This window comes from Diaporthe batatas (assembly GCF_019321695.1).
Source record: "Diaporthe batatas strain CRI 302-4 chromosome Unknown Contig00004, whole genome shotgun sequence".
Taxonomy (NCBI): domain Eukaryota; kingdom Fungi; phylum Ascomycota; class Sordariomycetes; order Diaporthales; family Diaporthaceae; genus Diaporthe; species Diaporthe batatas.
This window is the reverse complement of record NW_025408551.1, coordinates 976,078-1,001,720: the sequence shown is the minus strand read 5'-3', so window position 1 is coordinate 1,001,720 and position 25,643 is coordinate 976,078. Positions and strand designations below refer to the sequence as shown.

The 25,643-nt window shown below is 48.9% G+C and overlaps 8 protein-coding genes across 8 annotated transcripts; 7 read left to right on the top strand and 1 right to left on the bottom strand.

Annotated features, from left to right (window-relative positions):
* The first annotated feature begins 1,444 nt into the window (after positions 1-1,444).
* Positions 1,445-4,563, top strand: KVR01_004820 (uncharacterized protein). Its single transcript, XM_044786157.1, has 4 exons — positions 1,445-2,648; positions 2,706-2,882; positions 2,941-4,300; positions 4,386-4,563. The coding sequence occupies exons 1-3, from the start codon at positions 1,747-1,749 to the stop codon at positions 3,272-3,274; spliced, it is 1,413 nt and encodes a 470-aa protein (XP_044646984.1). The 5' UTR covers positions 1,445-1,746; the 3' UTR covers positions 3,275-4,300; positions 4,386-4,563.
* A 492-nt stretch (positions 4,564-5,055) lies between these two features.
* On the top strand, positions 5,056-6,123 carry KVR01_004231 (uncharacterized protein). Its single transcript, XM_044791884.1, has 2 exons — positions 5,056-5,109; positions 5,169-6,123. The coding sequence occupies exons 1-2, from the start codon at positions 5,064-5,066 to the stop codon at positions 5,723-5,725; spliced, it is 603 nt and encodes a 200-aa protein (XP_044646395.1). The 5' UTR covers positions 5,056-5,063; the 3' UTR covers positions 5,726-6,123.
* An 836-nt stretch (positions 6,124-6,959) lies between these two features.
* On the top strand, positions 6,960-9,132 carry KVR01_004603 (uncharacterized protein; the record flags this gene model as incomplete). The annotated part of the gene is made up of 4 exons (XM_044791687.1): positions 6,960-7,290; positions 7,370-7,738; positions 7,794-8,236; positions 8,313-9,132. Exons 1-4 carry the CDS (start codon positions 7,123-7,125, stop codon positions 9,130-9,132), a joined length of 1,800 nt encoding a protein of 599 aa, XP_044646767.1. The 5' UTR covers positions 6,960-7,122.
* An 853-nt stretch (positions 9,133-9,985) lies between these two features.
* On the top strand, positions 9,986-11,860 carry KVR01_004395 (uncharacterized protein; the record flags this gene model as incomplete). The annotated part of the gene is made up of 4 exons (XM_044784817.1): positions 9,986-10,121; positions 10,196-10,631; positions 10,826-11,277; positions 11,382-11,860. The coding sequence occupies 4 exons, from the start codon at positions 9,986-9,988 to the stop codon at positions 11,858-11,860; spliced, it is 1,503 nt and encodes a 500-aa protein (XP_044646559.1).
* Positions 11,861-13,427: 1,567 nt separating this feature from the next.
* On the top strand, positions 13,428-15,623 carry KVR01_004133 (uncharacterized protein). The gene is made up of 4 exons (XM_044794861.1): positions 13,428-13,821; positions 13,889-14,270; positions 14,333-14,428; positions 14,491-15,623. Exons 1-4 carry the CDS (start codon positions 13,597-13,599, stop codon positions 14,556-14,558), a joined length of 771 nt encoding a protein of 256 aa, XP_044646297.1. The 5' UTR covers positions 13,428-13,596; the 3' UTR covers positions 14,559-15,623.
* Positions 15,624-17,497: 1,874 nt separating this feature from the next.
* On the bottom strand, positions 17,498-19,182 carry KVR01_004617 (uncharacterized protein; the record flags this gene model as incomplete). Its single annotated transcript, XM_044788265.1, has 4 exons — positions 17,498-17,526; positions 17,589-17,922; positions 17,987-18,357; positions 18,525-19,182. 4 exons carry the CDS (start codon positions 19,180-19,182, stop codon positions 17,498-17,500), a joined length of 1,392 nt encoding a protein of 463 aa, XP_044646781.1.
* A 3,667-nt stretch (positions 19,183-22,849) lies between these two features.
* KVR01_004744 (uncharacterized protein) lies at positions 22,850-24,248 on the top strand (the record flags this gene model as incomplete). The annotated part of the gene is made up of 2 exons (XM_044781536.1): positions 22,850-23,585; positions 24,037-24,248. 2 exons carry the CDS (start codon positions 22,850-22,852, stop codon positions 24,246-24,248), a joined length of 948 nt encoding a protein of 315 aa, XP_044646908.1.
* A 257-nt stretch (positions 24,249-24,505) lies between these two features.
* KVR01_004619 (uncharacterized protein) lies at positions 24,506-25,174 on the top strand (the record flags this gene model as incomplete). Its single annotated transcript, XM_044794846.1, has 2 exons — positions 24,506-24,932; positions 25,167-25,174. 2 exons carry the CDS (start codon positions 24,506-24,508, stop codon positions 25,172-25,174), a joined length of 435 nt encoding a protein of 144 aa, XP_044646783.1.
* Positions 25,175-25,643: the final 469 nt, after the last annotated feature.

Below are 25,643 nucleotides of genomic sequence, written 5' to 3'. Positions count from 1 at the left end.
TCCATTGTCTGTATCATCCCTCAATCTGGACGTCTTTCGATCCGTCGCCTGTCCTCGCAGCAGAGGCCAACCATGTGCCTGCCTGCCTGCCACATAACCATGAGGATCACTGTTCCCATACTAGAGTGACAACTAACGCCACCAGGAGTCCTATTCGCTGGTATCAAAGCCTGGTCCTAGTCCGAGGGAGCACGTCCAGAAGGCGCTACGACCTTGTGTTTGAGCTCATGGCTCGGTGAGCCGTGATCTGCTGTTGTCATGAATCGTGCGAATTCAACCCCCATAGTTACCCTTGGTGCAAGAGGGCGGGCATCACCACTGGCATTACCCAGGTACAGCAGCAATGCCATGAACGGCATTTGATGTGGCGACTACCAAGAAGATGGATATCGTATTCCAGTTGTATCCAGGATGCCCATCGCTCTGCTTCAAATAGAACGTCAACACGGGGTGAGAATGATGAACCATTGTGGTCAAGACCCGGCCGCCCGATCGCATATTTTACCGGAGGCATTCGATATCACATTGACCCATGCTTGAAGAAGCGATTGGATGTATACTTGAACATCATGTATCGAGATCATGTCGCCGAGATGTCCGGTTTGTTAAGAGGGATGCCGATTCCATCCCTCAATATCACGACTATCCATTTATGGCGAAACAGTGGCAATCAATACTGGAGCAGATTTGAACCTCGCCATGTACACCTCCACAGGGGTAATAAACGTTGTTTAGTGACCTCCCCACCGAAAGTCGCTTTTGCCAGAAAGTTCGCCGAAGCGTGACGTGGTGGGTCCGGCCAACCAATGGCCAAAGATCCAACCTCAATCAACGTTTACTTCCCCTGCGGAGGTGTAATTGGAGACACCTGGAAGATTCCTCGAGTGCGCTCTGCGCAGTCTCACATGGTAGTTGGGCACCTGAGCACTCACACTAAGCCTGAGGTGGTGGACCAAGAACTCGAGACTTTAATCATCACGTTCCGTCCGCTCTCCCATAAAGAATAAACAATGAGATGCAACACTTTACAATTCTCGATGCTCAGGACTATCTCGCCGACCTCTCGCATAGCAATCTATGCTGCTGGCCATTGGCATCGGGTGCTCCAAGTGTATTGCTACGAGTCGTTTGGGTTTCGCTTTGTCGAGCTCAATGTGCTGACCTAGGTAGCATTGGAGGTCGTCTTAATACCCAGAAAGGCCCAAAGTAATAGACAGGACGTTTCAAAACTTGTGCTGGCTTTTTGATAGGTGCTGTTAACGTCCAGGTGCCGGCTTCATCACATACATCGATCCGTACCCAGGTACGTATAAGACGACTGGGCGGGACCCGAAACATGGCAAGGGTTAGGGTCAGAAGGCGCTCACATCAACACTTACACAACCCCTTTTACTCCTTTTACGAGCTGCGCAAGCTGTAAGATGATTCGACCGGACTGAAAGCAAGTGCACATGTGAACAACCTTGGCGTAAAGCTGCCAGATTGTCCAGCTGAGATTAGATGCTGCAGAACGCAGATCTTCTTGCTGGTCACTGCTCACTAACTGACGGGTGATCATTCTGATGTCATGCCAGGGACTGCTCGGTGCAACCATCACGTCACTCCAAAGAGGAGAGCTACTAGTATAGCTCCGGAGCTCCCATAGCTCCCTCAGACGAACAAGTCTTGACCTCTACACAGTATCTTTCGGCAAATATTGTTGTTCTTGCGCCTCCCAAAACCTGGACTGAGTGATAGTCGAACAACATGGCTGAACACGACAAGTTCGGCTCCCATTGGGGGTCCAAACCCAACAATCCAACCACCGAACCAGTTCCAATCCCCGTGCCTCGAGGCTCGGGAGCTGAGCAGGACCTCTGGGCCACTCATCTCAGCCGTCAGGCACAGCGCAGCGGCCCAGCCGAAGACGCATCCTTCCGCGTCTGGACAGCCTCTGGAGCTGAGCAGGACCGGTATGCCGCTCACTGGAGTCCATCGGCTTCTCGCAACGCCGAGGCCGAGGGGCTCAGCGTCCCAGTCTGGGCCACGTCCGGCGCCGAACAAGATCGATATGCATCCCACTGGAGCCGAGGCGAGGCAAACAACCCTACGAGCAGCCGAATTGGGATTCCCATCCGGGGGCCAAGCAGTGGAGCCACAGAGCAGGATATATACGGCGCCCATTTTACACGTGACCGGTATAATGTTCCACGCGACCTCACAGCGATTGGAATCCTGCGGGACACCCTTCTGCCTTCTCTTGGCCTTCACTCGGGTCTCAGCATTGCTGCCTATACTGCTTCTCGGGTCGCCAACCGCGTCGATGGAAAGGACTGGCTCTGGCCTGTTGCTCCGGTTGCGAATGCTTGGTGGAGTGCCGTTGGTACCCGTGTTATCTATGATGGCGTGTCTGTTGGTTCTGCTCTGTCATCCCTGGTCTACCCAGACAAGGTCCTTCTGGGTGGAATCACGGCTTGGGGCGCACGTCTCTTCTACCAAGTCGCCTCCCGAAGCTCAAAGTCAAACTCTGACGACGGTCGATACCTTGCGGAAAAAAAGGACCCTGGTTTCTGGAACAGAGCCCTTTTCAAGTACTTCCTCCCTGAGGCTCTCATACAGGCTGTCATTTCTCTACCTTTCACGCTGTCTTTGCATAACCCATATGCTAGGTAAGTATCGTGTCATCGCCTGCGGAAGGCCACAGGATAATGTCTGACCCCTTGCAGTGCTCGTCAGTCTCTTTCGGCTCCTCTTGAATGGGCTCATGACCTCGCCGTCTTCGTTTTCAGTGCTGGATTTGTTCTTGAGGTCCTTGCGGATTATCAGCTCAACCAACACAAGAAGAAGACTGGTAATGACACCTTGAACGTCCAAGGCGTCTGGAGCATTGTTCGGCACCCCAAGTATGCACCAACCATGTCAAGGGTTCTGGCCCGACTTCTACTAACTTGCTGATTCCAGCTACCTTGGAGACGCGCTTGTCCACTTCTCATTTCCTCTCTTCCTCTGTGGCTCTGGCAAGCTTCACCCCTTAACTTTACTCGCACCTGCCGCCAACTACGTATTCCTGCGATATGTGAGCGGCGATGCTCAGAATGAGGCCTACCAGGAGGAGCAGTACGCCAAGTCCAACGTACTCAAGGCCAAGGCGTTCGCCGAGTACAAGGCAACCAAGAACAGCTTCTGGCCCAAGGCCCAGGAAGCCGCCAATCCATGGACATTGACAGTGGTTGGGGCCGGCGCCGCTGGTCTGGTGGCTGAGCGGGCTGTGCGGCACTTTGTCCTGCAGCCCTGAATATTGGAGTCGCTCGACTTTGCGCAAGCAAACCTTATTTGATAAGGGATAAAGGTAGGCCAAAAATAGGAGAGTCTCCGGGCCCAATATTGTCCCGATGTTGACGTATAACTCACCTATGTGGATAGATAGTTATTAATGGATTTACGATGGCTGCACACCGTGCCGCTGCGGCCGATCAGAAGACAAGCTCATCCCTTGACTCGTGCCCTTTCTAGAATCTGAGCGTCTGACGATTACGGCCGCAGTGACTCCTGGATGGCCCTTGTTTCAACGCTTTCCTACAGAAGCAACTCATTATTCCCGGCTTGTCTCCCGGTCTTTAGATGTGCGTCCCGTTGAAGATTCCAAGGTTTTAGCTTCGACCAGTGGCGGCCATTGGCTGACCACCAATCGCCCTCTGACCCTAGAAGCAACATCAACAAAGTTGGCATTGTCGCATCGAACTGCCGGTATCTGACTCGTGGGCTGCTGCATCGGGCAGATGGCTGCCGCGTGTGGCAAGTGGCACACTGGGTCGACAGAATGCGCAGCAGCCCAAATGCCGTCGGTGAAAGCTCCGCATTGTGCAAATGATTTACCTATTTCAAATCTCTCGACCGATCATTCACTACGGCTGTAAAAGCGAGGAGCGTCTGATGCTCTGACGTCTGCGTTTTCTCGTCTCTTGTTGTTTACTTTCTCAATCAACCTGGGCGGAGCATAGCTGTGGGAGGCCCACGATGCGCTGCTGCGAGCCCTGCAGCTCTGCCCAGGTGTTTCACGCGCGATGAAGAGCATGCAGATAACGGGGATCTTGTCCTTGGCCATACCGTGGTTGCTATCTACAGCTGCGATTACATTACGCTTTCTCGCCCGACGCATCACCAAGACCCGGCTGTGGTGGGATGACTGGGCGGCACTATCTGCCTATGTGAGTTTCCGGACTTGGCCAGTCGCATGGCCACGAATAAGAACAACTGTGGTTGACCAGCCTGGACGCTGCGCAGGTATGGGCAATCGGAAACAGTGCCTTTGGTATCAAGTGTATGTCACCTCTCAGAACAAGAGCGAAATACGACGTCCCAACACACCTGCTTGGATTTGGCTAAAGTCTGTGTTTGGTCCTCAGGGGTTTGTGATGGCCTCGGTCTGTATAGGACTGATATCTGGTGGATGACACCAAGCCAGTCGCTGGAGGCTGCGCGACTGAACCTCTTCTTTCTTGGAGTCTTTTACGCACTTGCTGTCGGCTTCGCTAAGGTTGCCGTGCTGGCCCTTTACTGGCGGATGTTTTCGCTCGGCCGTTTGAGATACCCCATCATTGTGCTTACTTTTTTCTCGGTCATGTGGACCGTGGTGAGGGTGCGTATCGTCCAACTTGATACTTCATTCTCCGTCCAGAAGTCATGCACTCCGAGTCTAACTTAGACGGACTAGTCCACGCTAGGAATTCTGCTCTGCATACCGGTGTGCAGGTATTGGGACCCATCAGTGGATGGTAAATGTCCCATCAACGATGCGAAGTTGTTCCCTGCCGGGGCCTTCAGTCACCTTACTTTGGATGTTTTGATCATTGTTCTTCCATTGTTTGAGCTCCGCAAACTTCGGATGACTCTACTGCGCAAGATCGGTGTTATTGTCTTATTCATGGTCGGAATAATGTAGGAAGCCCATACTACCTTTTAAGCGTCAGAAGACACAAGCCGCTCACACATTGGCCAGAACCTGTCTGGGGACAGTCTTTGTCATCATTGGCTCTCTTCGTCTGGATGAGACATCAGAAGAAGTATCATACAATATTACCAGCATGTTTGTTTGGGCCAATGTAGAGGTCAACTTTGGTGTGGTTGCAGGTCAGTGCCTTCTTAGTCACGCCTTCTATAGCTGTGCAGATGTACTGACCCTCGTCTAGCTTGCGCACCTTTATTACGGCCGTTGTTTTCGATGTACACAGTGGGTCAATGGGCAAGATCTGACAAATATGAACCGCACAAAAAGCGTTTCTTTGGTGGGAACCTGCATGCCAGCAGGAAACAGGAAAAGCTGCAAGACTCGGTGCCCAGCCTCCTCATCTCGACGAGGTTGAACAGCAAGAAGAACAATGCCAGTCGTAACAGCACAACCGACAGTAGCCAGACTAGGTCGATGATGGAATCAAGAGCAACGGTACACCCAGTGTCCGTTTTGGACGATCCCGAGTATTACCAAGTCCCCGTTATGATACCCGAAACAGTCCTCGAAACGCCTGAGCATATGGCGACGGAGGAAAACTTTGTGTGCCAAGAGAGAAGCAGGTTGAAACCCATACCAGGAGTTGAGGATATCGAGGGAATGTCTTGGGATATATGGGCTGGCCCTACCGATAACATCCCAAACCTTCCCAAGCCGCCGCGCGCTGTTTATCCGGGTGACGCAAGTATCGAGGACAGTCCCAACCTTCGATTTCTTACCGTCCACCATATTGTTTGAGCCCCAACGCCGGCTAAGCTCTACTACGAGCCCCTGCAAGATTTGGGTGCAAACCTCTGACTACCACGGTCACCACGTATGAACCGCGGTTCGAACAGCACCGCCCGGGCGACGGTCCACCCCTCCCGCGCCGAGATACTGCTAAGCACCTGGGCAAGCAACTGTGCACATATGCTCACCGCATACAGTCGAGTTGGGCGATCGGATGCATCTGATGTGCCCAGCACTTATCTAGCGAAAGGGTCCCGGGGCTTATGCGAGGATCAACACCTGCCTTCAGGACAAGATGGTAAAATTCTGGGCCCCCAACAGAGAAGGGATGGGACCAAGAAATATTCAGTGAGGAGCACATGCATGATTATGTGCTAAACAGCACCTGTGATGACAGCATTGGATTGGGGGAATCTCCGTTTCAGGATAGGGATCAATTCGCACATAAAGCCTCGTGTAGACAAATAGAATTCCTTAATATATAATTTGAGTTGAATCAAAAAGTTCGCAATTGCAAAGACTTCAATGTTGTTCTAGTATTTCCAAGGAGCTAGCTCACGCGCGTGTCTAAGTGGCGTGTTTTCCTATCAGCCATATCCAAGGCGCACCCCATATTCATCTTAGGCAACAGGATGGGCCATCCAGGGGTAAATGGGAAGCTCCATCAGCTTCAAGAAGATTTCATGCCCTCACCACTAACCTTGAAGGTGTAGTACAAGCAACACAGGGGCCCAGATTATGCCGTTGGCAGGTGGGACACCCGTGGAATGCATCATTCATTTTACCATCAACGAAGGAAGACATACAAATGATGGATCAGGCGACTTGTTTACACCGAAGACAGTGGTCAACCGTTTCGGTTCCAGAACTCATCATTAGGGCTTCCATTGAATGGGTACTGTGCGGACTCTTCTTAGACATGAAGAGGGAATCTTGGTAAGCACCATGTCTTTCCCCCCTCCCCCTCAAGAACCACCACAACAGAGAGATACAGCTTAAGTAGGCGTACGTCATGTATAAAACAAATAGGATGACCCAATCAAGCTTTGACAACGTTTGCTAGCAAAGCAACAGCTTGAGCAGGGTTTCACTTCACCCAATGATTTGCTTCCGTACCTAGGTACATTGCATGATGCGTTAGGTCTGCCAAGGCGGGCCGGTCATCGGAGCAACAGACCTCAGAACCTTGGAAGCTGTTTGCTCAGAAACCAACATCCACAGGGTCTCCCTTCATGCTGTCCATCTAATCTCGACACAGCTTTAGCAGACCGAACTCGTCTTCTTTTAGTCGAATCAGGTCTCCGTACCAAGACATAACCACTTCTTAAACGAAAAGCCCACTACCTCGTTGCCGTCCGCCAGCAATCGCCCAAAAGATTGAAATACCTCAGACTTGTTGTCCCACCATGGAGGACGGACCCCTTCACGGCGCCTATCCTTTGGATGATGCCATGTTTATACGATTTCCTAGCCGACGCAGTGTAGTGCACGGCACTAATGGAATGGTCAGCACAAGCTCGCCCTTGGCAACTGAGGCCGGGCTCCAGGTCTTGAGGGATGGTGGCAATGCTGCCGTAAGTCTGCCCGATCACAGATTACATTTTGCTGGTGATTCCTGAAAATACTGACCTTAAAATGACGTTCAAATTTTAGGATGCAGCAATTGCTGCAGCGGCTGTATTGAACCTTGTTGACCCATCCATGACTGGCGTTGGGGGCGATGCATTTTGTCTTTTCTACCGTGCTGAGACGAGGAAAGTGCACGCCCTGAATGGCTCAGGAAGGTCACCCGCGAACGCAAGTCTTGATGATATCTGCGCAAAGCTTGGTATAATAGACCGAAATTCTGGGTCTATTCCGAGCACGTCAATCCACTCTGTAACTGTACCAGGGGCGGCAGCCGCTTGGCTGGACATCATCGGCAAATATGGTTCTGGCCAAGTCACAGTGTCACAGGTCCTAGCACCTGCAATCCGCATGGCTAAGGAGGGAGCGCCTATCAGTGAGATCTCAAGCTACAATGTAAGCCTTTTTCCACTTCAAAGCTTGGCCAAGTCTGAAATGAGTTGTGATTTAGTGGCACAATTCTGAGAAGGACCTGCGACAAGCCGTTACCGAGGAAGGCCTGCTCAAATGGGACCCAGATTGCACTGGGAAGTATCGAGCTCCTAGGGCTGGGGAGATTATCGCAAACATTCCACTCGCGAGAACCTTCAAGCTCCTTGCTGAGCGCGGCAAGAGTGGCTTTTATGAAGGTCCGGTGGCGGAGGCAATCGTTGAAGCAAGTCAGAGACACGGTGGATACTTAACACTTGATGATCTCAAAAACCACAAAAGCGAGGAGGTGAATCCTATCGCAATTCAGCTCGACCTTCCATCCGCCAAGACTCCCGTCAACCTGTGGGAGCACCCTCCCAACGGTCAGGGCATCGTTGCTCAGATGGCCCTTGGGATCCTCGCTGAGCTAGAGAGAGAAGGGAAGATACCACAATTCACTCTTGAGGATCACAACTCGTCCAAGTAAGAACGAGATATAGTGTTGATTCGTCTTAATCTCCGAGACGATCCCGGACCTAGCTGACCGTTCTCTCGGCAGATATCTCCACGCCGTGATCCAGGCACTGCGCATTGCGTTCGCTGACGGGAGCTGGCACATCACAGACCCTACCTGCGCTGTCGACCCAGAAGATCTGATTTCGCAGTCCTACCTAGCTCAACGTGCAAAGCTATTTGATCCGGTGAGGTCTACAGATATCGCAGAGCCGGGTGATTTGGGCGGGTTGCACAAGACCAGCGACACTGTCTACCTCTGCGTTACAGACCCGGAAGGGAATGCGTGTTCTCTCGTCAACAGCGTCTCGGACAGCTTTGGAAGCCGGATCATACCTTCCGGCACCGGATTTGTGCTTCAAAACCGCGGCTCTGGCTTCCACCTCGGTCCCGAACACCATCCAAACATCTACGCTCCAGGAAAAAGGCCTTATACTACGATCATCCCGGCCATGGTGACAAATGCGTCTGATAGGACACTTCATACTGCATTTGGCGTCATGGGCGGTGCGATGCAGCCTCAAGGCCATGTGCAGGTCCTCATGAACATGCTGCGATTTGGCATGGACCCACAGATGGCACTCGATGCACCCAGGATTTGCATCGGGGTAAGCCTACCGGGCAAATCGACAGACCCAAGCAAGACCATCGACAGGACAGTGTATATCGAGGAGGGCATAGATGCAACTGTGGTACGCGAGCTGGCAGAGATGGGCCATGAGGTCAAGATTGTCACAGGGACGGGGCGGTCGCTGTTTGGCCGAGGGCAGATAATCCATGTCCACCAGGATCAAGCTTCCGGTCAGAGAATCTACTCCGCGGGAAGTGACATGAGAGGCGATGGGAATGCGGCGCCCTTGCTCTAGTTGAGCAGTGCGCTAGTAAGAAGCCTGATATGAGCCGTTTAGGAGAGATCTGTTTGATGTCGTTGAGCATGGTTGGGGGTAATCTTTGGCACGTTGCGTGCTTTGAATGATCTCCGCAACCACGCAAACAAAGCAACGTGAAGTAAGGAGGCCGGTCGTCCAGTCGTTTGCACACGGTGTAAAATTGTCACAAAACTGGATTGTAAATTCAATAGACGACCAGTACTTGGCACTGGACCAGTCATCTCAAGTGCTCCTACCCATGTATGTGCGATCTAATGAATGCTGCCACCTTCTGTTTCCAGCAGTGGGTATTGCGGCTGGCCATGGTGAATATGTCGACCATCACCACCTCCGGTCAGCAGCGAGTCACGGTTGGCTTCAAGGGAAGATGCTTATCTCCATCAAGCATTCATTTCCGTGCCTTAACCTCCGGATTACACTGCTGGCTTATTCTCCGGGTCGTGAGATTGCACATGTGGGCTGCCCGGTCGGCACAACCGGCACGGCGGGATCTCTCTGTCCAATAGATTGACCCACGAGTCACCCTTCCAGCACCACGATTGAGAGGCACCTGAACAATTGAGGACTTTTGAGAGCACGCTAAGCCTAGACTAGCTATCTCCATGTCTATGCCATGTCAAGTGCATACGTACTCCACAGTCTCGGTCTTTACGAGAACGCGCTCATCACGCGCAGGAATGCGGGCCGCTCCGTTGAGGGCCAAGGTCATAAATATATCAGTGGAGCCGCCTCGCTGCGGCGATCTTGAGGCGGTGTTCTTGGGGAGGTTGTTGTCGTGCACTGTATTCCATAACACACGTACCTGAAACCGAGGTTCGACTTACTCATCATGTACAATCTCAGGAATCGTGTCTGGGGCTTGCTTACTTTTGTCCCCATCGCCACCGCCGCAGCACATTATCCTGCCATTCCGTCCGACAAGACAACCCCAGTCCAGCAGCGCTTGGCTATCAGCGGAGCAAACTGTAAGCTATAACACCTGAAGCGGCCTGAGGACGTGAAACTTGGCTGACTTGATGTCAACTGGTCCTCTGAGCAGCTATTTCAGTCGGATGGAATACCTTTGAGCAGCTGAGCCGACCTTGTGTCCAGTATGGTACCAGCAGTAGCAACCTCGACCGCGAGCAATGCTCGGATGTCTCGGTGACATATAAGACGTCTCGCACATGGTCCAATACTGTCATCCTCAGCGGTCTGGCTGCCGGTCAAACTTATTACTATAAGATCGTCTCCACTAATTCGACAGTTGAGAGTTTCATGAGCCCTAGAGCACCAGGTGATAGAACCCCGTTTACCACGAGCGTTGTTATTGATCTCGGCGTATACGGCCAAGATGGATACACCATCAAGCGAGACAGTTCGAAGCGTGACCAAATTCCTGCGATAGACCCTGCTTTGAACCACACGACCATCGGACGCCTGGCTGAGAACTTCAACGACTACGAGTGGGTTATGCATCCTGGTGACCTGGCCTAGTAAGCAGCTTCTAGATACATCTTTGACCCCTTCTAGAACAAATACACTCTAGTATTTCCAGCCTGTACAGCAAGTGCTTTACGGGTTACAGATTATACGACAGGCTATGAACACCTTATGGGCTTACTCCCCGCCGTGTTTCTGTCAAGCTTCGTCTGTGGTTCTTTGACAGCTAACTCCTGACGCCGAAAAGTGCCGATGACTGGATTCTGAGCTTGGATAACCTATTCGACGGCACTAATGCATACGAGGCGATCACGGAGAACTTTTACAACCAGCTGTCTCCGATAGCCAGCCGCAAGCCATACATGGCGAGCCCTGGGAATCACGAGGCAGACTGTGCCGAAGTTGGCACACTTTTAATTCGGACCATCTGCCCCGAGGGGCAGAAGAACTTCACGGACTTCAATGTGCGCTTCGGCAAGAACATGCCAAGCGCCTTCTCGTCAACGTCGTCCGATGACACTGCAAAGGTCAACGCAAACAAGGCCAAGATGCTCGCGAATCCGCCATTTTGGTATTCTTTCGAGTATGGAATGGTTCATGTCACTATGATCGATACTGAAACGGATTTTCCCGACGCTCCGGACGCGCCCTTCGGCTCTGCTGGCCTCGATGGCGGACCCTTTGGCTATACAGGTCAGCGTAAGCATCACTTTTCACCTTTTACGGATCCCTGTCTTTCATGTTTTGGAATGTTCTAGAATGCAACACTTTAGAACCCGTAGTATGACTAACTTCACCACTAGAGTTGGATTTCCTGAAAGCGGATCTGGCATCAGTGGACCGCACTGTGACTCCATGGGTTATAGTCGGTGGCCACCGCCCGTGGTATTCGACAGGTGGAAGCGCTTGTACCGCATGCCAGAAGGCTTTTGAGCCAGTGTTGTATCAATTTGGCGTCGACCTAGGAGTGTTTGGGCATGTCCACAATTCTCAGCGGTTTACCCCTGTGAATAACAGTATCATCGACCCAGCTGGGATGAATGACCCGAAGAGCCCGATGTACATTGTTGCAGGAGGCGCTGGCAACATCGAAGGCCTGAGTTCTGTTGGGTCCAACATTTCGTCGAACCGCTTCGCTTACGCCGACGACTTCAGCTATGCAACGCTCACTTTCAAGGATGCGAACCATCTCGACATAAATTTTATTCAATCATCGACGGGTGAGATCCTCGATTCGTCGACGCTGTACAAGACGCACTCTGAACAGTTTGTTGTGCAGTAGGACTGGCAATGTACCTCGGTGGTGGCAGCGAGGAAGAAAGACATGAAAGAATGTAGTCGCGTACACACGTCCCATCATGCATTTAATCATAATATCAACCTCGTAGACAAAAGGGGGGGCCTGCATCGAAGTAAGTTGCTGTCTCAAAGCGGCTACAAGCGGCTGGCTTACCCTAAGTACAGTACCGTGACAAAAAAAAACGCCAATTTAGATCCACCCACCTAGATTACCGCCAACACCTATATATTACCACCTTATATATAGACTTTTATATAATACAATTCTATTACTATAGGTTTATAATTAATTAAGTATATAGTTTAAAGCTATTACTATTAATTAATATAAGTTAATTATAGCTAATATTTAATATATTACCTTTAGGCGATAAGTATCATTATAACCCTTTATAATATTAAGTTAATTAACCTATTAACTATCTTTTTAATGAAAATTTTTAATATCTTAATTATAGCTTAGTATATTTTTTATAATAATTTAGATATTTTTAATATAGTAAAAGTTTAGAGTATTACTTTAAAATCTTTTCTTTTAATAAATATTATAAGTTTTTAATAGAATTTAAGTTAAGTAAGTATAGTAACTACTTAAAAATATAAATACCCTTTTCTTTAAATTAATTTTATATAATTTTTATTATATATATAGATATATTATTTTATATAAAATAGTATTATAGTTTAAGATTATTAATAGATATTTTTAAAGGATTTTAAGGTAAATTATAGTATTAATATTATCTTACTTAATATATAGGTTATTAAATAGTAGTATAAAGTTAGACTTTATATTATATTAAATTTTTATTAAAATATTTAAGAATACTTTAATATTTTTATTAGACTTATATATATTTAGGATTTATTATTAGATTATTTATAAATAAATTATTAAAAATATAATAATTATTAATTAAAAATATTATTAGAGTTAAATTTTAAACTTTTAATTAAAATATTTATTTTTATAATCTATTAATATTATATTTACTTATTAATTTATATATAAATAAAATATATTATTAATATTTAAATAGTTTATTATAATACTTTAAAGTTTAAATAAAGTGTTATATAGTATGTTTTTAGTTAAAAATAGCCTTATTATAATCTATTTATATATAATTTTATTTTAAATAAAGTCCTTTTTAATAGTTATATTTAAGTACTTTAAACTATAATCCTTAATAATTTAAATGATTTATATAAAAGGATTAAAGGTAATATAATATAGTATATATTTTATATCACGTTTATTAAGTATATATAGGTACTTATAGCTAGGTTTATTAATACTTAGGTTATTATAGTTTTAATACTTAATAATACTATAAATATAGTTTAGTGATATTTTTTCTTTATATATAATCCTCTTAACTGGTTGGCCTGAATTGTATTTTAAATAAATGTGATTTCTTGTGTGAGGTGTGGAGTATTTGAATTTTTCCTTTTTAGTAGGTGTTTGTAGTATGGTAGAGTGTTGAAGTTGGTACGCAGCAACCTCAAACCGCACTGGACTTTGACGTCATCACATGCAGTGAATGGCACCATCTCACGCCTTTGACGTTGGTTTCGAAGAGAGGACCACACATCAACACAAACCATTGATCATTGATTTCACAACCTTAAAAACATTCACGACACACCGTCCTACGAAGCAAACCTTGCAACCCACAAGACCTAATTCGATAACTCTCAACTTGAAGCTTCAATACCATGGTGAGAGCTCTCATCGTGGGCGCCACCAGAGGCCTGGGTGCCTCTCTTGCCAATCAGTACGCATCTGAGGCCGCGAGCACTGTGTTTGCAACCACGCGATCATCGGTTCCGAGTGACTTCCCTCAGAATGTTAAGTGGTTATCAGGAATCGACCTGCAAAAGCCCAAGGTCGGTGATGACCTAGCAGCCCAGCTGAAGGGAGAGAAGCCTCTGGACCTCGTGGTTAGTACCAGAACCGATGTCCTTTTGAAATAGCCCACAGACCAGACGACGCTTACGGATATACCAGATCATCACGGCAGGTCGTTTTACCACCGAGGATTTCCACGGGAAAGGGCCGAACTGGGACGAGGAAGTCACGATGTACACCACAAGCTCTATCGCCCCGGTTTTCCTGGTCCACGCGCTCTTCCACGGCGGGCTGCTCGACAAGGGCTCCAAGGTAGTGCTCGTTTCGTCCGAGTCGGGAAGCATCACGTTGCGTCACGAGTCCGAAGGCGGCGGGAATTACGCTCATCATGCAAGCAAGGCAGCACTCAACATGGTGGGCAAGCTGCTTAGCCTGGACCTCAAGGACGCGGGAGTGGTCATCAGCATCGTCCATCCAGGTTTCATGCGCTCAGACATGACTAAGGGCGTTGGCTTTGACAAATTCTGGGACGATGGCGGAGGTACGTCGAAGCCAATGCCATTTCTCATTCCGAATTTTTAGTGCTAATTATTCCTGTCGTAGCTGTGACCACTGATGAGGCAGCCAGCAGCCTCGTGGAGTGGGTGGACCAGCTAGATATCAGCAAGACCGGCGAGTACTGGGCTCCCAGGGGACCAGGTTAGTTTCCCATTTGTGATCTCAAAGCAAAGTCAAGTGGACAGCTCCGCTAACTGCTATAGGGGATATTGGCACGGCTGATGCGACGCTTGGTAAGGGCTTGCCTACGCCACTGAAGCTGCCATGGTGAGCTGGATTACTACCTACTGTGCATTCGGAGGGCGTATCTCTTTCCAACTCGAGACAATAGAAACAGCCCGTCAATTTGTTGCTGAAGTCAAATCACCTCGATTGTGATACTTGTTGAATCAGTTTGTCTTGATCCCGTCACTCCAAGTTTTCCAGTGGCTCACCTCCTTGTCGACTCCCAAACGCCGAGTGCGCTATATCACTCATCGAAAAGTCATCATAAGGCTATGTAACACAATACCTGCAATCTGCATTCCATTCTCGTGCGAGAGAACGAGTAGCATCGATCATTCTGTGAGACTTTCCACTGCTATCCAAACACCATAATGCCTGAACTTGAAGTCGGCTCTGAAGTCGTGGAACGCGTGCCATAATATGTCAAACATTGAGCATACTGGATGGGTTCGGGTCACCGACTCGATCACCGAGGCGCTCCGAATATGCAGGCGGTGGTTTCTGAGGCAAGCCGCCAATGTAATCCTGCCGCGCATCATCGTGACGTTCTGCTTGTTGTTGCGAATTGGAGCCCGCGTCCCTGCGTGAATTGTTGTGGTTGGCGGCGATCGATGATTGCGAGCTATTCCGGTTGGGGGCCATTGGTGGCTCGTAGGCTGGTGGGCGCACCACAAGATTCTCGTCGTTTCGTGCGGCCGCTTTCTTGCGACGCTGCCTGATCACGATGCCGGTGACGATCCCCAAACAGATGATTCCGAAGGCAACGCTGCCGGCGATGATGAGACCCCTGCGATGAGCAGTGAAGTCCTTCCTGGAGAATGCGTAACCATACGAGAAACCACCGAAAATTAGGACCACAAGACCGCCCCACCCGAATTTTCTGCAGAAAGGGTTTCCTCTGTCCTTCAACATATTGAAATGACTTGCTTCGGTACGAAGGCCTTGTTTGAGAGCATTAAGTCACCGATCCAGCGTTGACTAGGATGGCTGCAGTCGTCTTTTGTTAGTCCCAGCCAAGGGATGCGATTCGAAGTTTGGTATATTCTGGCCGCGATTGAAGATTGCGATGAATAGTCGTCCTCTTGAGCAGCGTCGCCAAATGAGCCTTCGGGCTGGCCAGAACGTCAATGAGGATAGAAGTATGTCATCACACATAGGCCGTACCTTACGCCAAAAACCCTGCACAAAACCTGTCCAAGAACTGACAGGCATTCTTGTGCGTCACAGCCTAACGCCAATGCAACACTACCATCCTACAACCTTACCAAAGTCGGTCGGTCTATATATACACCGGCGTCAGCGCTAGAAGCAAGCTTGATCTGCTTGCATCACACCATGACTTCGACAACTGTACAAGCTGTCTACCTGTGGGTAATGGAAAGGATATAAAGTGAATGTAGGACGCTTACTACTATATAAATAATAGTAACATCCCTAGCCTTTAATTTAATAACTTTAAATCTTATAGTAAGATTAAAAAGTTTTAAAATAATTAAATATATACTTAAAACCTCTACTTTTTCTTTTTATAATACTTTTTAAATAATTATTTTTAAAGATTTAATTTATTTTATATTAAATAAAACTTATTTAAATATATTAAATAGATTTTAAAATAAAGATTTATAAATAATATTATAATTTATATTTATAAATATTAATTATATAAAGGTTTTTAATATTATTTAATTATTTTAATAAAAGCTTTTTTTTAATATATAAATATTTAAGAGACTATATACTCTATAAAATAATGAAACTAGAATATCTTCTCTTCTTTTATAAGTTATATAAAGCGGATGCTAATCAATGGTGTTTAAAAGGGAGGCACGACTACTCGCCACACGCTGTCCCATCCGGCCAACCATAATAACCAATCTACCTATTGGTGATTCTAGCAGCACATAAGCACCGTACCATCACTATGTTAAACTTTGCAGACCCCTCTAAACCCTATCGGCATTCACATGTTGTATCCCGAGTCTATCTGGCGCTGCGTCAACGTTAAGTTTTGATCATTATGTCAAGTTATCGCCCTGTAGCCACGGATCGAAAAACCACGCGGTCAAACTTATCTTAGCTTATGGCAATGCTATTTATTTAAGTTCCCAGTCTGAGCATTTACTTCTGTATCAAGGCGGCAAGTACACTCTATCTGTATTAGAAATGATACCCCTGGCTAGTTCCCAGATCGCCAGGCTGCATGTACAGTGAGCAGTTCTCCCCAACGGTTATACTTCATCCAATTGAATACAGGCAACAATTTCTGTTTCCTTAGCACTACTAGTAACCATTTGTGTAAAAACTCCGGAATGGGAAAAAGCCTTTAGGAGATGCCGTGATGTTAAGCCCCAACTCATCTTGCCTTCATTTGTTTTTCTTCTTCTTCTTCTTACTAGGATGGGCTCTGATTCAAGCACCTTTTGAAGCAAGGTACTCGGCAGCTAGTTTGTTGATGCTCGCCATCTCTTGTAACATCCGTGTGATTTCCTGGATATTTGGCCGGGTGGATGAATCCTCCCATTGCCCGATTTGGAGGAAGTCACGACAGATGGCAAGCGGAAGAGGTGTAAAGGGGTGCACCTGGTAAGAAAAAGGACGAAGTCCCGAAGTCAGCGATGAATCTGACAGCAAAGAATAGGAATCAGCTGTGGTTGGAGAAATGCTACCTTAAAATAGCTCAAGGAGGCGATGAGGCTTGAGAGACCTATGATACTGGACACAGCCTTGGACGCACGATCCTGCCACGCCGGGATCACTGTGTCGATGCCTTCGGCGTTTGCCTGGTACACTTTTTTGAAGCTGGTGCACAGGCACAACTGAAGGGCATTTGAAAACACTGTAAACGTTAGGCTCCATAAAAAACTTCCCTTCTGAAGTAGTCGAGATTGGGGGTGGGTGTAAGCGATGAGAGCCGAAAGCACGAGGTGTCACTGAACAGTGTCACATATCAAGGTATCATCCTTCTACAGCCTATATTAAAGCCTAAAAGCCGACAAAGAGATTCATGGATCCTATGTATGGATATCCGTTGAAAAGGGGCAAGAGAAACAAAGTCAAGGGGATGACTGCTTACTGCGAACAAAGAGCAGGATAGGGTCAGAACATAGAGACTCTGGGCTACAGTTGGCCTGTAGGGCCTCGGTCCGGAGGTCCAACATCTTGGTCAGCTGGGAATGGTGGCTGTAAAAATCATTTGCCGAGAGCACAAGTGGGAAGCTGTGGTTGTCGATCCGGTCTCGCTTGAACGAGGCGATGTGGCGGGACATGGTGCAGAAGATGATGAGCTCGGTAAACGGGCCTCTCACGGGCGATGCCAGCTGGCCTTCGAAAAGTTCGTGGAGATACTGTGCCTCGCAGGCCTCGGAATTCTGAAATTCTTTCTCGGCTAAGGGCAGTCTGGTAGTGCGCTGTTGCTCAAGCCAGTCAGTATATGTCTGTGTGCTTTGGCCGGGGGCAGAGATGGTGGCGGACCACATGCTCATGTAATGTCAGCGGGAATTGTCCGCGCTTGCTGGCGAGAACGTCGACACAATATGCCATCCAAAACGCACGGCGTTTTTCCTCTCTTCGGATCCACTGTTTTCCGCCACCTTCTCTCCTCTCTGGACTTTGTCCTGGGCTGTCGAGCTCATGCAAACGCATCAATTGAACCAGGCGGAAGCAGTGGCCAGCACTCATCCAGCCCTGGTGGTGGCTGCGATGTGTAAATTCATGTATCGCCATGAGGATGCCCGCCTGGACATATTCAATGTCCATTGCTGTTTTTCCGTCCGTGTTCCTACTGACCGCCAACAGGGTTTGGGTGTTATGGTATAGCGAGTCCTGGATCGACTGAAGGCGTACTGATGTTGAACTAGCAGATGTCCATATGGCATTCTGCAAACAGATTTGTGCTGCCGTCTTGCTTGGAGATCGGGCCCATGAAAAGTAATGTTGCCGATGCAGAATAGGTACAGACGGGTGTATCCTTTCAAAATAGACCTGATCTCTAATACGTTCCATCAGCCACCTGAGCCCCAGACTTGGAAGAAAAAGGGGAATGCTAACAAATCAGCCTGCAGTAGACTTGGGTCGGGGTATTTTCCAGTTACTGAAGAAGGCTGGCCCATCCCGTCAGGAAAGGGGAGGCTGTCATCAGCGCCGGTAAAGTGCCAAGGATCTGTCGAGACCGTGCCCGCCGAGAGGGCGCGCATTAGCAGCTCGGGGGACGAAACAATGACGGGCCATTCTGTGCTTTGAAAGGAGTGTGCCAGGCCAAGCTCAGCCGGCGGCGTTATGAGGTGGTCGAAATGGGGATAAGCGTCTTGGTGGGCATAATCGGGGCTGGAGATGACAGGCTCCAGGTCCATTGGGAGGGAGCCAAGCTCGACGTGCAGAGGCGATGATGACAGGGACTCTGGCGGCTTCATTGCTGATTCCTTTGAGCCGTTGGCTTCTGCGAGTTGTTGCTCCAGCCTGGCCACCTGGTCCTGTAGTGTCTTGAGGTAGCCTTTCTTTGGCCCACGTCGAACCTGCGGTGCGGCTGGCTCACAATCTGCGTTGGCAGAGAGACATGTGCCACATCGCGGACGACGGCTGTCGCACTTGAGCTTCTTGTCCCGGCAACGAACGCAGGCTCCACCAGTCTGGCCCTGCCGGCGCCCACATGCATCGTTTGCCGTGTCCATGGTTTCTGAAATAATACCAAGACCTCCTCTTACCAGTATTATGGTCGAATGGAGCCGTCACTATGCGAGGTGAGGAGCCGCCGTTCAGGAAACGCCCACCCGACTGACACTGGCGGCGACAGACCAAGCGATATTTGGCTCGTGAGAGCCCTCTTCAGCCATACAGGTACGTATGTAGATCGCCCGACCTCAAAGCACTTGAGCCACCCCGGTGTACGGGTACCCTTGAGCATCCGCACGATGCTTCGTTCGCTAGCACATGTAATACGTGTAAAAGAATGCATAGTCTATCTTAATTCTTATCCTAATCATGGTTGAGCTGCCGCGCTGTAACGCTGCGACGCAGAGGGTTCCACGAGCTGCGTTGCTGACGCGTTTGGGCGAAACTTAGCGATGGAAGCCACGCCAAGACACGCCTGGTAAGGCGGCCTTCTGTCGTGTAACTGAGATGAAGTTTAATACAGCCACTGTGCAGCACTTGAGCACACAATCTGCACGTGTACCTGCGAACAGCCCATCTCCGCGACCCGCCCCGCCCGCGACATGTCCAATAGCGCCCGGGCGACCACGCCAGTTATAATTAGTGTACCGTACCGCGAGATCGGATCATGGGCGAAGTAAGATAGAGAGTGAACTCAACGAGCTATGGTGTATGGTGTTGCCGACCTGCCGACCCTGGCCACAAACCCTATCTAGCAGGGCTCAGATGTTCTGGGGAAGATCTAGACCGCAGGCTATCAACATGCTGGCACGTTATTATGGTCTTCTATCAACCTGGTCTCTCAGTACGGAGGTGCGAATACTCCGTACACCACGTGCTTTTGCCCCACATTTACCATCACTCACCACGGCACGTTTTAAGTCCTGATGCTGCCGGATCGCAGCCTCCTTGACTCGGACTGCGGGTGATTTCCTGAATATTTCCTTTTTAATCCCCATATGTACAAACCGTATGCGGCGCTTTCATGCAGTAGTAAACGCCCAAGGCTCAGCCTTTAAAAAAAAAAAAAACACAATGGAAACTCCTGGGCTCCCATAGGGCGGTGCCAAGAATACTGGCAGTGCAGAACATAGTTGAACATCTGCAACTGTAAATCCGGATGCACCCTGATATTCCCCCGTGCTCGACTTTAGTCTGCCGAATCTCCTGCCGAGCCGTTCAGCACCACATTTCGCCACTTGTTACTAACGGGACCCCACGGCCGAGCAGTAGCCAAATTGACGGCATCCGTGGTGTGATACAATCTCAGGTACGAACCGTTCACTCACGCCCCCCGCCCTTTCTCAAAGCTTATAGCACATCAGCCGGGTCTTCAACACAAACAAGAGCGCCCAAAGCTAACGCTTCGCCCCGCTGGGGATCAGCTCGGGTCCCGAATTCTCCGTGGTGCTGCGGAGTCGTCGCGGCCTCCGCAAATCCGCATCGGTAACATAATATCTAGGTAGTGTACTAATCAGCATCGGTGGTGGCGCGATATAGTTTGGCCACATAACTTAAGCCTCGCAGTGTATTGTTCAACCAACAGGCCAGAACGTGACTCGTACCATTTGCACAGACGGTTCTAAGGGGCTGCAGTTCGTACAGTGCTAAAGCTTGTTCACAATGATGCGTAGGATACAGATCCTCTTCTCAATGACATCTCCGATTCTTTGCCCCACCAGCACTGATTCGAACGCGACCGGGCCACAACTGTCAGTCCTCAAAACTTCCGTGATACCCAGCGAAGCCCTTCCAAAACCTTGTCAATGTCTGCGTCTCTCCAAGTCAAGGAAGCTTCGAAGTCATTACCCTTGTCTGGTACCCCACATGTGCAGGAACAAAGCGGTATCCACACCGCAAGCCTGCAGCGAAGAACGTGCTGCTTCAGAGGATCTTACAGGACTGACAACATCTACCGCGCCATGTACGAACACCGTTGGCGAGACATCGGGCCCAAACATGTGCGCTGGGTCAATCCGCGCCAAATCCTCGTCCTTGACGGCCTCCTTTAGCCACCAACCTTCCTTGATAGAGGTCAATAGCCATGCATTGCGCGGCTTTTTTCAAATCTGGTCCGTTGGGCCCTCACGATGACGGGGCAGACACCACTACGCGTTCGTCATAGACTTGATTATACAGCTCCTTGCTGATGACAGGGAGCTCAGCAAGAGCAGCCTTAGGATTCGTCCAAACGGCAGGGGTCCCGACCAGTAGACCTCACTATAGAATGCCAAACAAGGCGTAAGTTTATACTTCTGGGAGGCCTGTGTTCTTGCAGTATTAGTGGACTTTTGGGCTTAAGGGAAAGGAGAAGAATTCTTCGGAATTGATGACGGGCGAGACAAGATCAACATCCCCAGACGGAAATTCCGTTCACTAGGAATAGGGTCAACGTGCTACCGGCTGAAAACCCGGCTGTTGCAATCCTATCTGTATTGAGAACTATTCCATCACCAGTCTTCGCCGAGATTCCGAGGAGTTCATCGTGGACCCATGTCAGACAGGCTTTTGCATTGGTCACTGGACCCTGCCACAGTGAGACGCCCGGACGAAGACGGTAGTCTTGGACCACGGCCACTGTGCCCAATTCCAATTCCAAATTCAGATAATTTATAATGGCCTTCGACACGAGGCTCTCATCGCCGACTACAAATCCACCAGCATGAAACAAAATGACTTAAGGGGTATTATCAGCCACCCTCATGTCTTCATACCGCTGCTCATCATAGGAGCAACTCAGCTCACCAGCCAGTTTCCCAAGGGTTGACTCATGATTGTGGAAGGGAGCATGTTATACATCTGCCGTGACGTGAGGCCAGGGGCTGCCCACTGGTGTCGTGTATACGTATTCCGCCTCCATTTTGACTAGCTCGTTCGTACAATGCTCGGATCTCGCATTGTTTTTATCAGAGACACCTGCGTGATAAATGTGATCAATACATTCATCATATTACTGTATTCTCTCTATACTGTTATTGGCACTGTATTTCTTTAAACGCTGGGTCTTGAGTGTTTACTACTATATGAAGTCGCCGTATACATTTTATGTATATGGGGATTAGAAACGAAACCACGCACATTCATCACACACGATTTATAGGTGAATGTCATAGCATAGCGTGGATGGTTTTGAGTAGAGACCCGAGTCCTCGTTGTACGTTTCGAGAAACCGATCCTCCGCAGAGACTCCTTTGATCCAAACTGTTTCTCGCTTGAAGCTAACATCTCCTACACGTTATCTCCAACGGACACTTTTGTCCGGAAAGTTTTCCCGAACACATCTTCCCCGCCGACAGCTGCACCATTTCAGGTTAACACCCAATTAAATGTTGCAAGAATCAAACATTATTCAGACTATTGACTACAGGAATCGACTTGTTTGAGTCCAAAGACTGTAAATAAAACATTTCCAATCTAAGCTCGGCTCATAGAACTCCGATATTCGCTGGCCACAGAAATACCCGGTGTCAAGAGTCCGGAATGCCCCGATCTTGCCATTGTCGATGGACTATCAGGTGTCGATTTCAATGATAAATGCCACTGCCACATGAAAAGAACTCTTGCTGCTTTCTCCCAAAGAGAACGGACCACTCCATCACTTCGTCACATCATTGTCTGACTGCAGCCTGTAATATACTCATTTTATATCACAAAGACAATCACTCCAAGTGCACGGCATCAGATACTATGGCTATCAGCAAATCATTAGCCCAGGGCGCAAAAGGATCCGTAACTAACAACGGAATCGACCAGACGCAAAACATCCTCGGCCTTCTGCCGGGTGAGCTCCCACAATGCACAATTCCGACACATGTCAGCCCCACCGATATAGCGCAGCAGCTCATCGCCGGCTTATCTACACTGTCTATCTCTCAGCTACAAAACGACAGCATGTGGCGTGACACCGTTGCCCTGACTGGTACTTTGCGCACATTCTATACCGCGCCCACGGTTATTGAGGCGTGGAATGAGCTTATCTACAGCCGTGCCGCCGGAGACTTCCAGCTTTTGGCGCCGACTGTACAAGTCGCGAAGCTAGACGAGAGCACACAATGGATTGAAGCCAGTTTCAGCTTCACCATCTTGGAGCCGCAGAAGCTTCTGTGCTCTGGATTCCTTTCAATTGTCTTGTCTCCGGAAGGAAAATGGAAAATCTGGGTTATTAAGACCATTCTGGAGCAAATCTGCGGCCAGCCTGATGTTGACAAATTAGACCCTGTGCAGCCTGCGCAAGATGATGTTCGACAGCTACGTAACAGTACCAACAACGGCATCCCCTACTTTGATGTCGCCATCGTTGGTGGCGGAATGTGTGGCCTTGCAACAGGAGGTCGCCTTAAAGCTCTCGGGGTCTCTTATGTATGTCTTGAAAGCCAGGATCGTCTGGAAGACGTATGGGGGAAGCGATACAAGTCCGCCAAGCGTAAGTGCCGCCTGAAACCCAAGTTTTGGGCAAACATGACTAAAGCGCCGGTTATAGTGCATACCGTGAGGAATTATTGTATGTAGCAGTATTACATGTTGTCCCGTTGCAGAGAACAAAGAGTTCTGACGAATGACGGTCCAGCGCATATGCCCTTCGATCGCACCTTCGGTCCCGAGTTTCAGGAGTTCTTGACGAAAGATGATGTTGCAAAAGGCCATGCTGACTGGGCCAGGCGCTACGGAGTTGTATGTGTTGGCATCCCCTTCAGCACACTTTCTTCACACTGAGTGCTGACGCTGTGTTCGCAAGAATGTGTGGCTATCAACCAGCCTTGAGTCGGGATTCTATAACGAGAGTTCTGGGTCATGGACATTGAACACCACTTGTCACTTCTATGGCGAAGCAGTAACCCTCCAGTGCCGCCATCTTGTCTTTGCCACTGGCGCAGGCTGTCACACACCGGTGGTCCCGCATTGGCCCAACCGTGACAGCTTTCGAGGTCAGGTCATCCACTCAGTCGACTACCACGACGCAGAGCCCTGGAAGGGTCTCCGCGGGATTGTCATCGGCTCTGGGAACACTGGCCATGATGTGGCCAGTGACATGGTTGCGGCAGGCCTGTCTTCCGTGACCATGGTTCAGCGATCCCCAACCTGTTAGTTAAATTTCCAACCCCGCCAAGAAATTAGATCTGTCGTGATCACCGAGAAATTAACGAGTCCTGCTACAGTCGTCCTTCCTGTTGAGAATATGATGAAGCGATACTCAGGTGTGTATTCACTACTGCCGATGGAGACACTTGACAGCCTTCGTCACCCTCCGCTTAGAATACACGATAGCTTGCTTACTCACATTTGATGCAAGCTGTATATAACGACGTGACCCCGACTGCAACCAGTGACAGAATCTGGTTCTCCATGCCGATGTCTGTCGCACGTCTGGTGGCTGCCAAGAACTTTCACCGCATGGCTGCCGAAACGCCCAACAGATGGGAAGCCCTAGCAAAGACCGGCTTCAAGGCCGACCCCTTTGGTGACATCCAGCACGCCATTAATGTCAAGCTAGGCGGCTTCTACATTGATGTCGGTGCTGGTAAGCTCATCACGGATGGCAAGATCAAGATCAAGTCGGACGGTGTACCGGTCGCCTATACCGACGAGGGGTTGGTGTGCAACGACGGTTCGGTGCTTCCTGCAGATGTTGTGGTCCTAGCAACTGGGTTTTTGGGCAACCTGAAGGAGCACGTAGCGCGTCTACTAGGGAAAGAGGTGGCCAACCGAGCGGGAGATTGTTTTGGCGTGGATGAGGAGGGTGAGCTGCACGGTGTGTTCAAGCCCACAGGACGTAAGTGACCAATTTCTGAAAGCATTGTGCATCTGGAATTGGCAAGCGACTAACTCATCAAACTGCACTACAGATCCTGGACTTTGGTATGTTGGTGGCGGCATGGGACACTCAAGGTATTATTCTCGCTTTCTGGCTCTACAGATCAAAGCACACGTCATGGGAAGCCCTTTCCCCGTGTATTCTAAGCATAAGCATGCTTTGGGTAAGTGAGTGATGAAATTACCTATATAGGCAGGTAGTTTAGTTACTAGGTTTGTAGTAAATTGAGATTTTCTTCGGCTGCTGGCGACGAGTTTTACTGCCCATGATTGATATGCATGACCAGAAAATGTTTATCTACTGTAGCGGAAGCCCATGGGGTCTGCCAACCGTAGCTAATAAAAGATATGGTAATATATAGACTAACTGTGGCAGATAAGTAAGGGGGGAAGCAGTTAGGTCTGAAAAGAGTGTATTGGGTTGGTTGCTTGCTAAGTTAGGTTGTAGGCGGGCTGGGGTAAAGGCCCCAGCCTTGGTTAAAAACCTACTAACTAATTTGATAACTAAGCTAGAATTAAGTTGGCTTACTTGCACCCCTTCGTGCCTGCCACACTAACTATAAGATCTAGCTTAACTATAAGATCTTCCCCCTATAATATTTTACTATAGGATTAATTTTAGCCGTTAAAGAATGCTTTTCTTTCTAGGTTATTTATATTATTTTTTCTT

Bases quoted from the DNA above. Each gene is read 5' to 3' on its own strand.
- KVR01_004133 (XM_044794861.1), top strand. From the start codon at position 13,597: ATGGTGAGAGCTCTCATCGTGGGCGCCACCAGAGGCCTGGGTGCCTCT. The intron at 13,822-13,888 runs GTTAGTACCAGA...CGGATATACCAG, and splicing joins AGAAGCCTCTGGACCTCGTG to ATCATCACGGCAGGTCGTTT. The intron at 14,271-14,332 runs GTACGTCGAAGC...TTCCTGTCGTAG, and splicing joins ATTCTGGGACGATGGCGGAG to CTGTGACCACTGATGAGGCA.
- KVR01_004231 (XM_044791884.1), top strand. From the start codon at position 5,064: ATGTTTGTTTGGGCCAATGTAGAGGTCAACTTTGGTGTGGTTGCAG. The intron at 5,110-5,168 runs GTCAGTGCCTTC...ACCCTCGTCTAG, and splicing joins CAACTTTGGTGTGGTTGCAG to CTTGCGCACCTTTATTACGG.
- KVR01_004820 (XM_044786157.1), top strand. From the start codon at position 1,747: ATGGCTGAACACGACAAGTTCGGCTCCCATTGGGGGTCCAAACCCAAC. The intron at 2,649-2,705 runs GTAAGTATCGTG...GACCCCTTGCAG, and splicing joins TTGCATAACCCATATGCTAG to TGCTCGTCAGTCTCTTTCGG. The intron at 2,883-2,940 runs GTATGCACCAAC...TGCTGATTCCAG, and splicing joins AGCATTGTTCGGCACCCCAA to CTACCTTGGAGACGCGCTTG.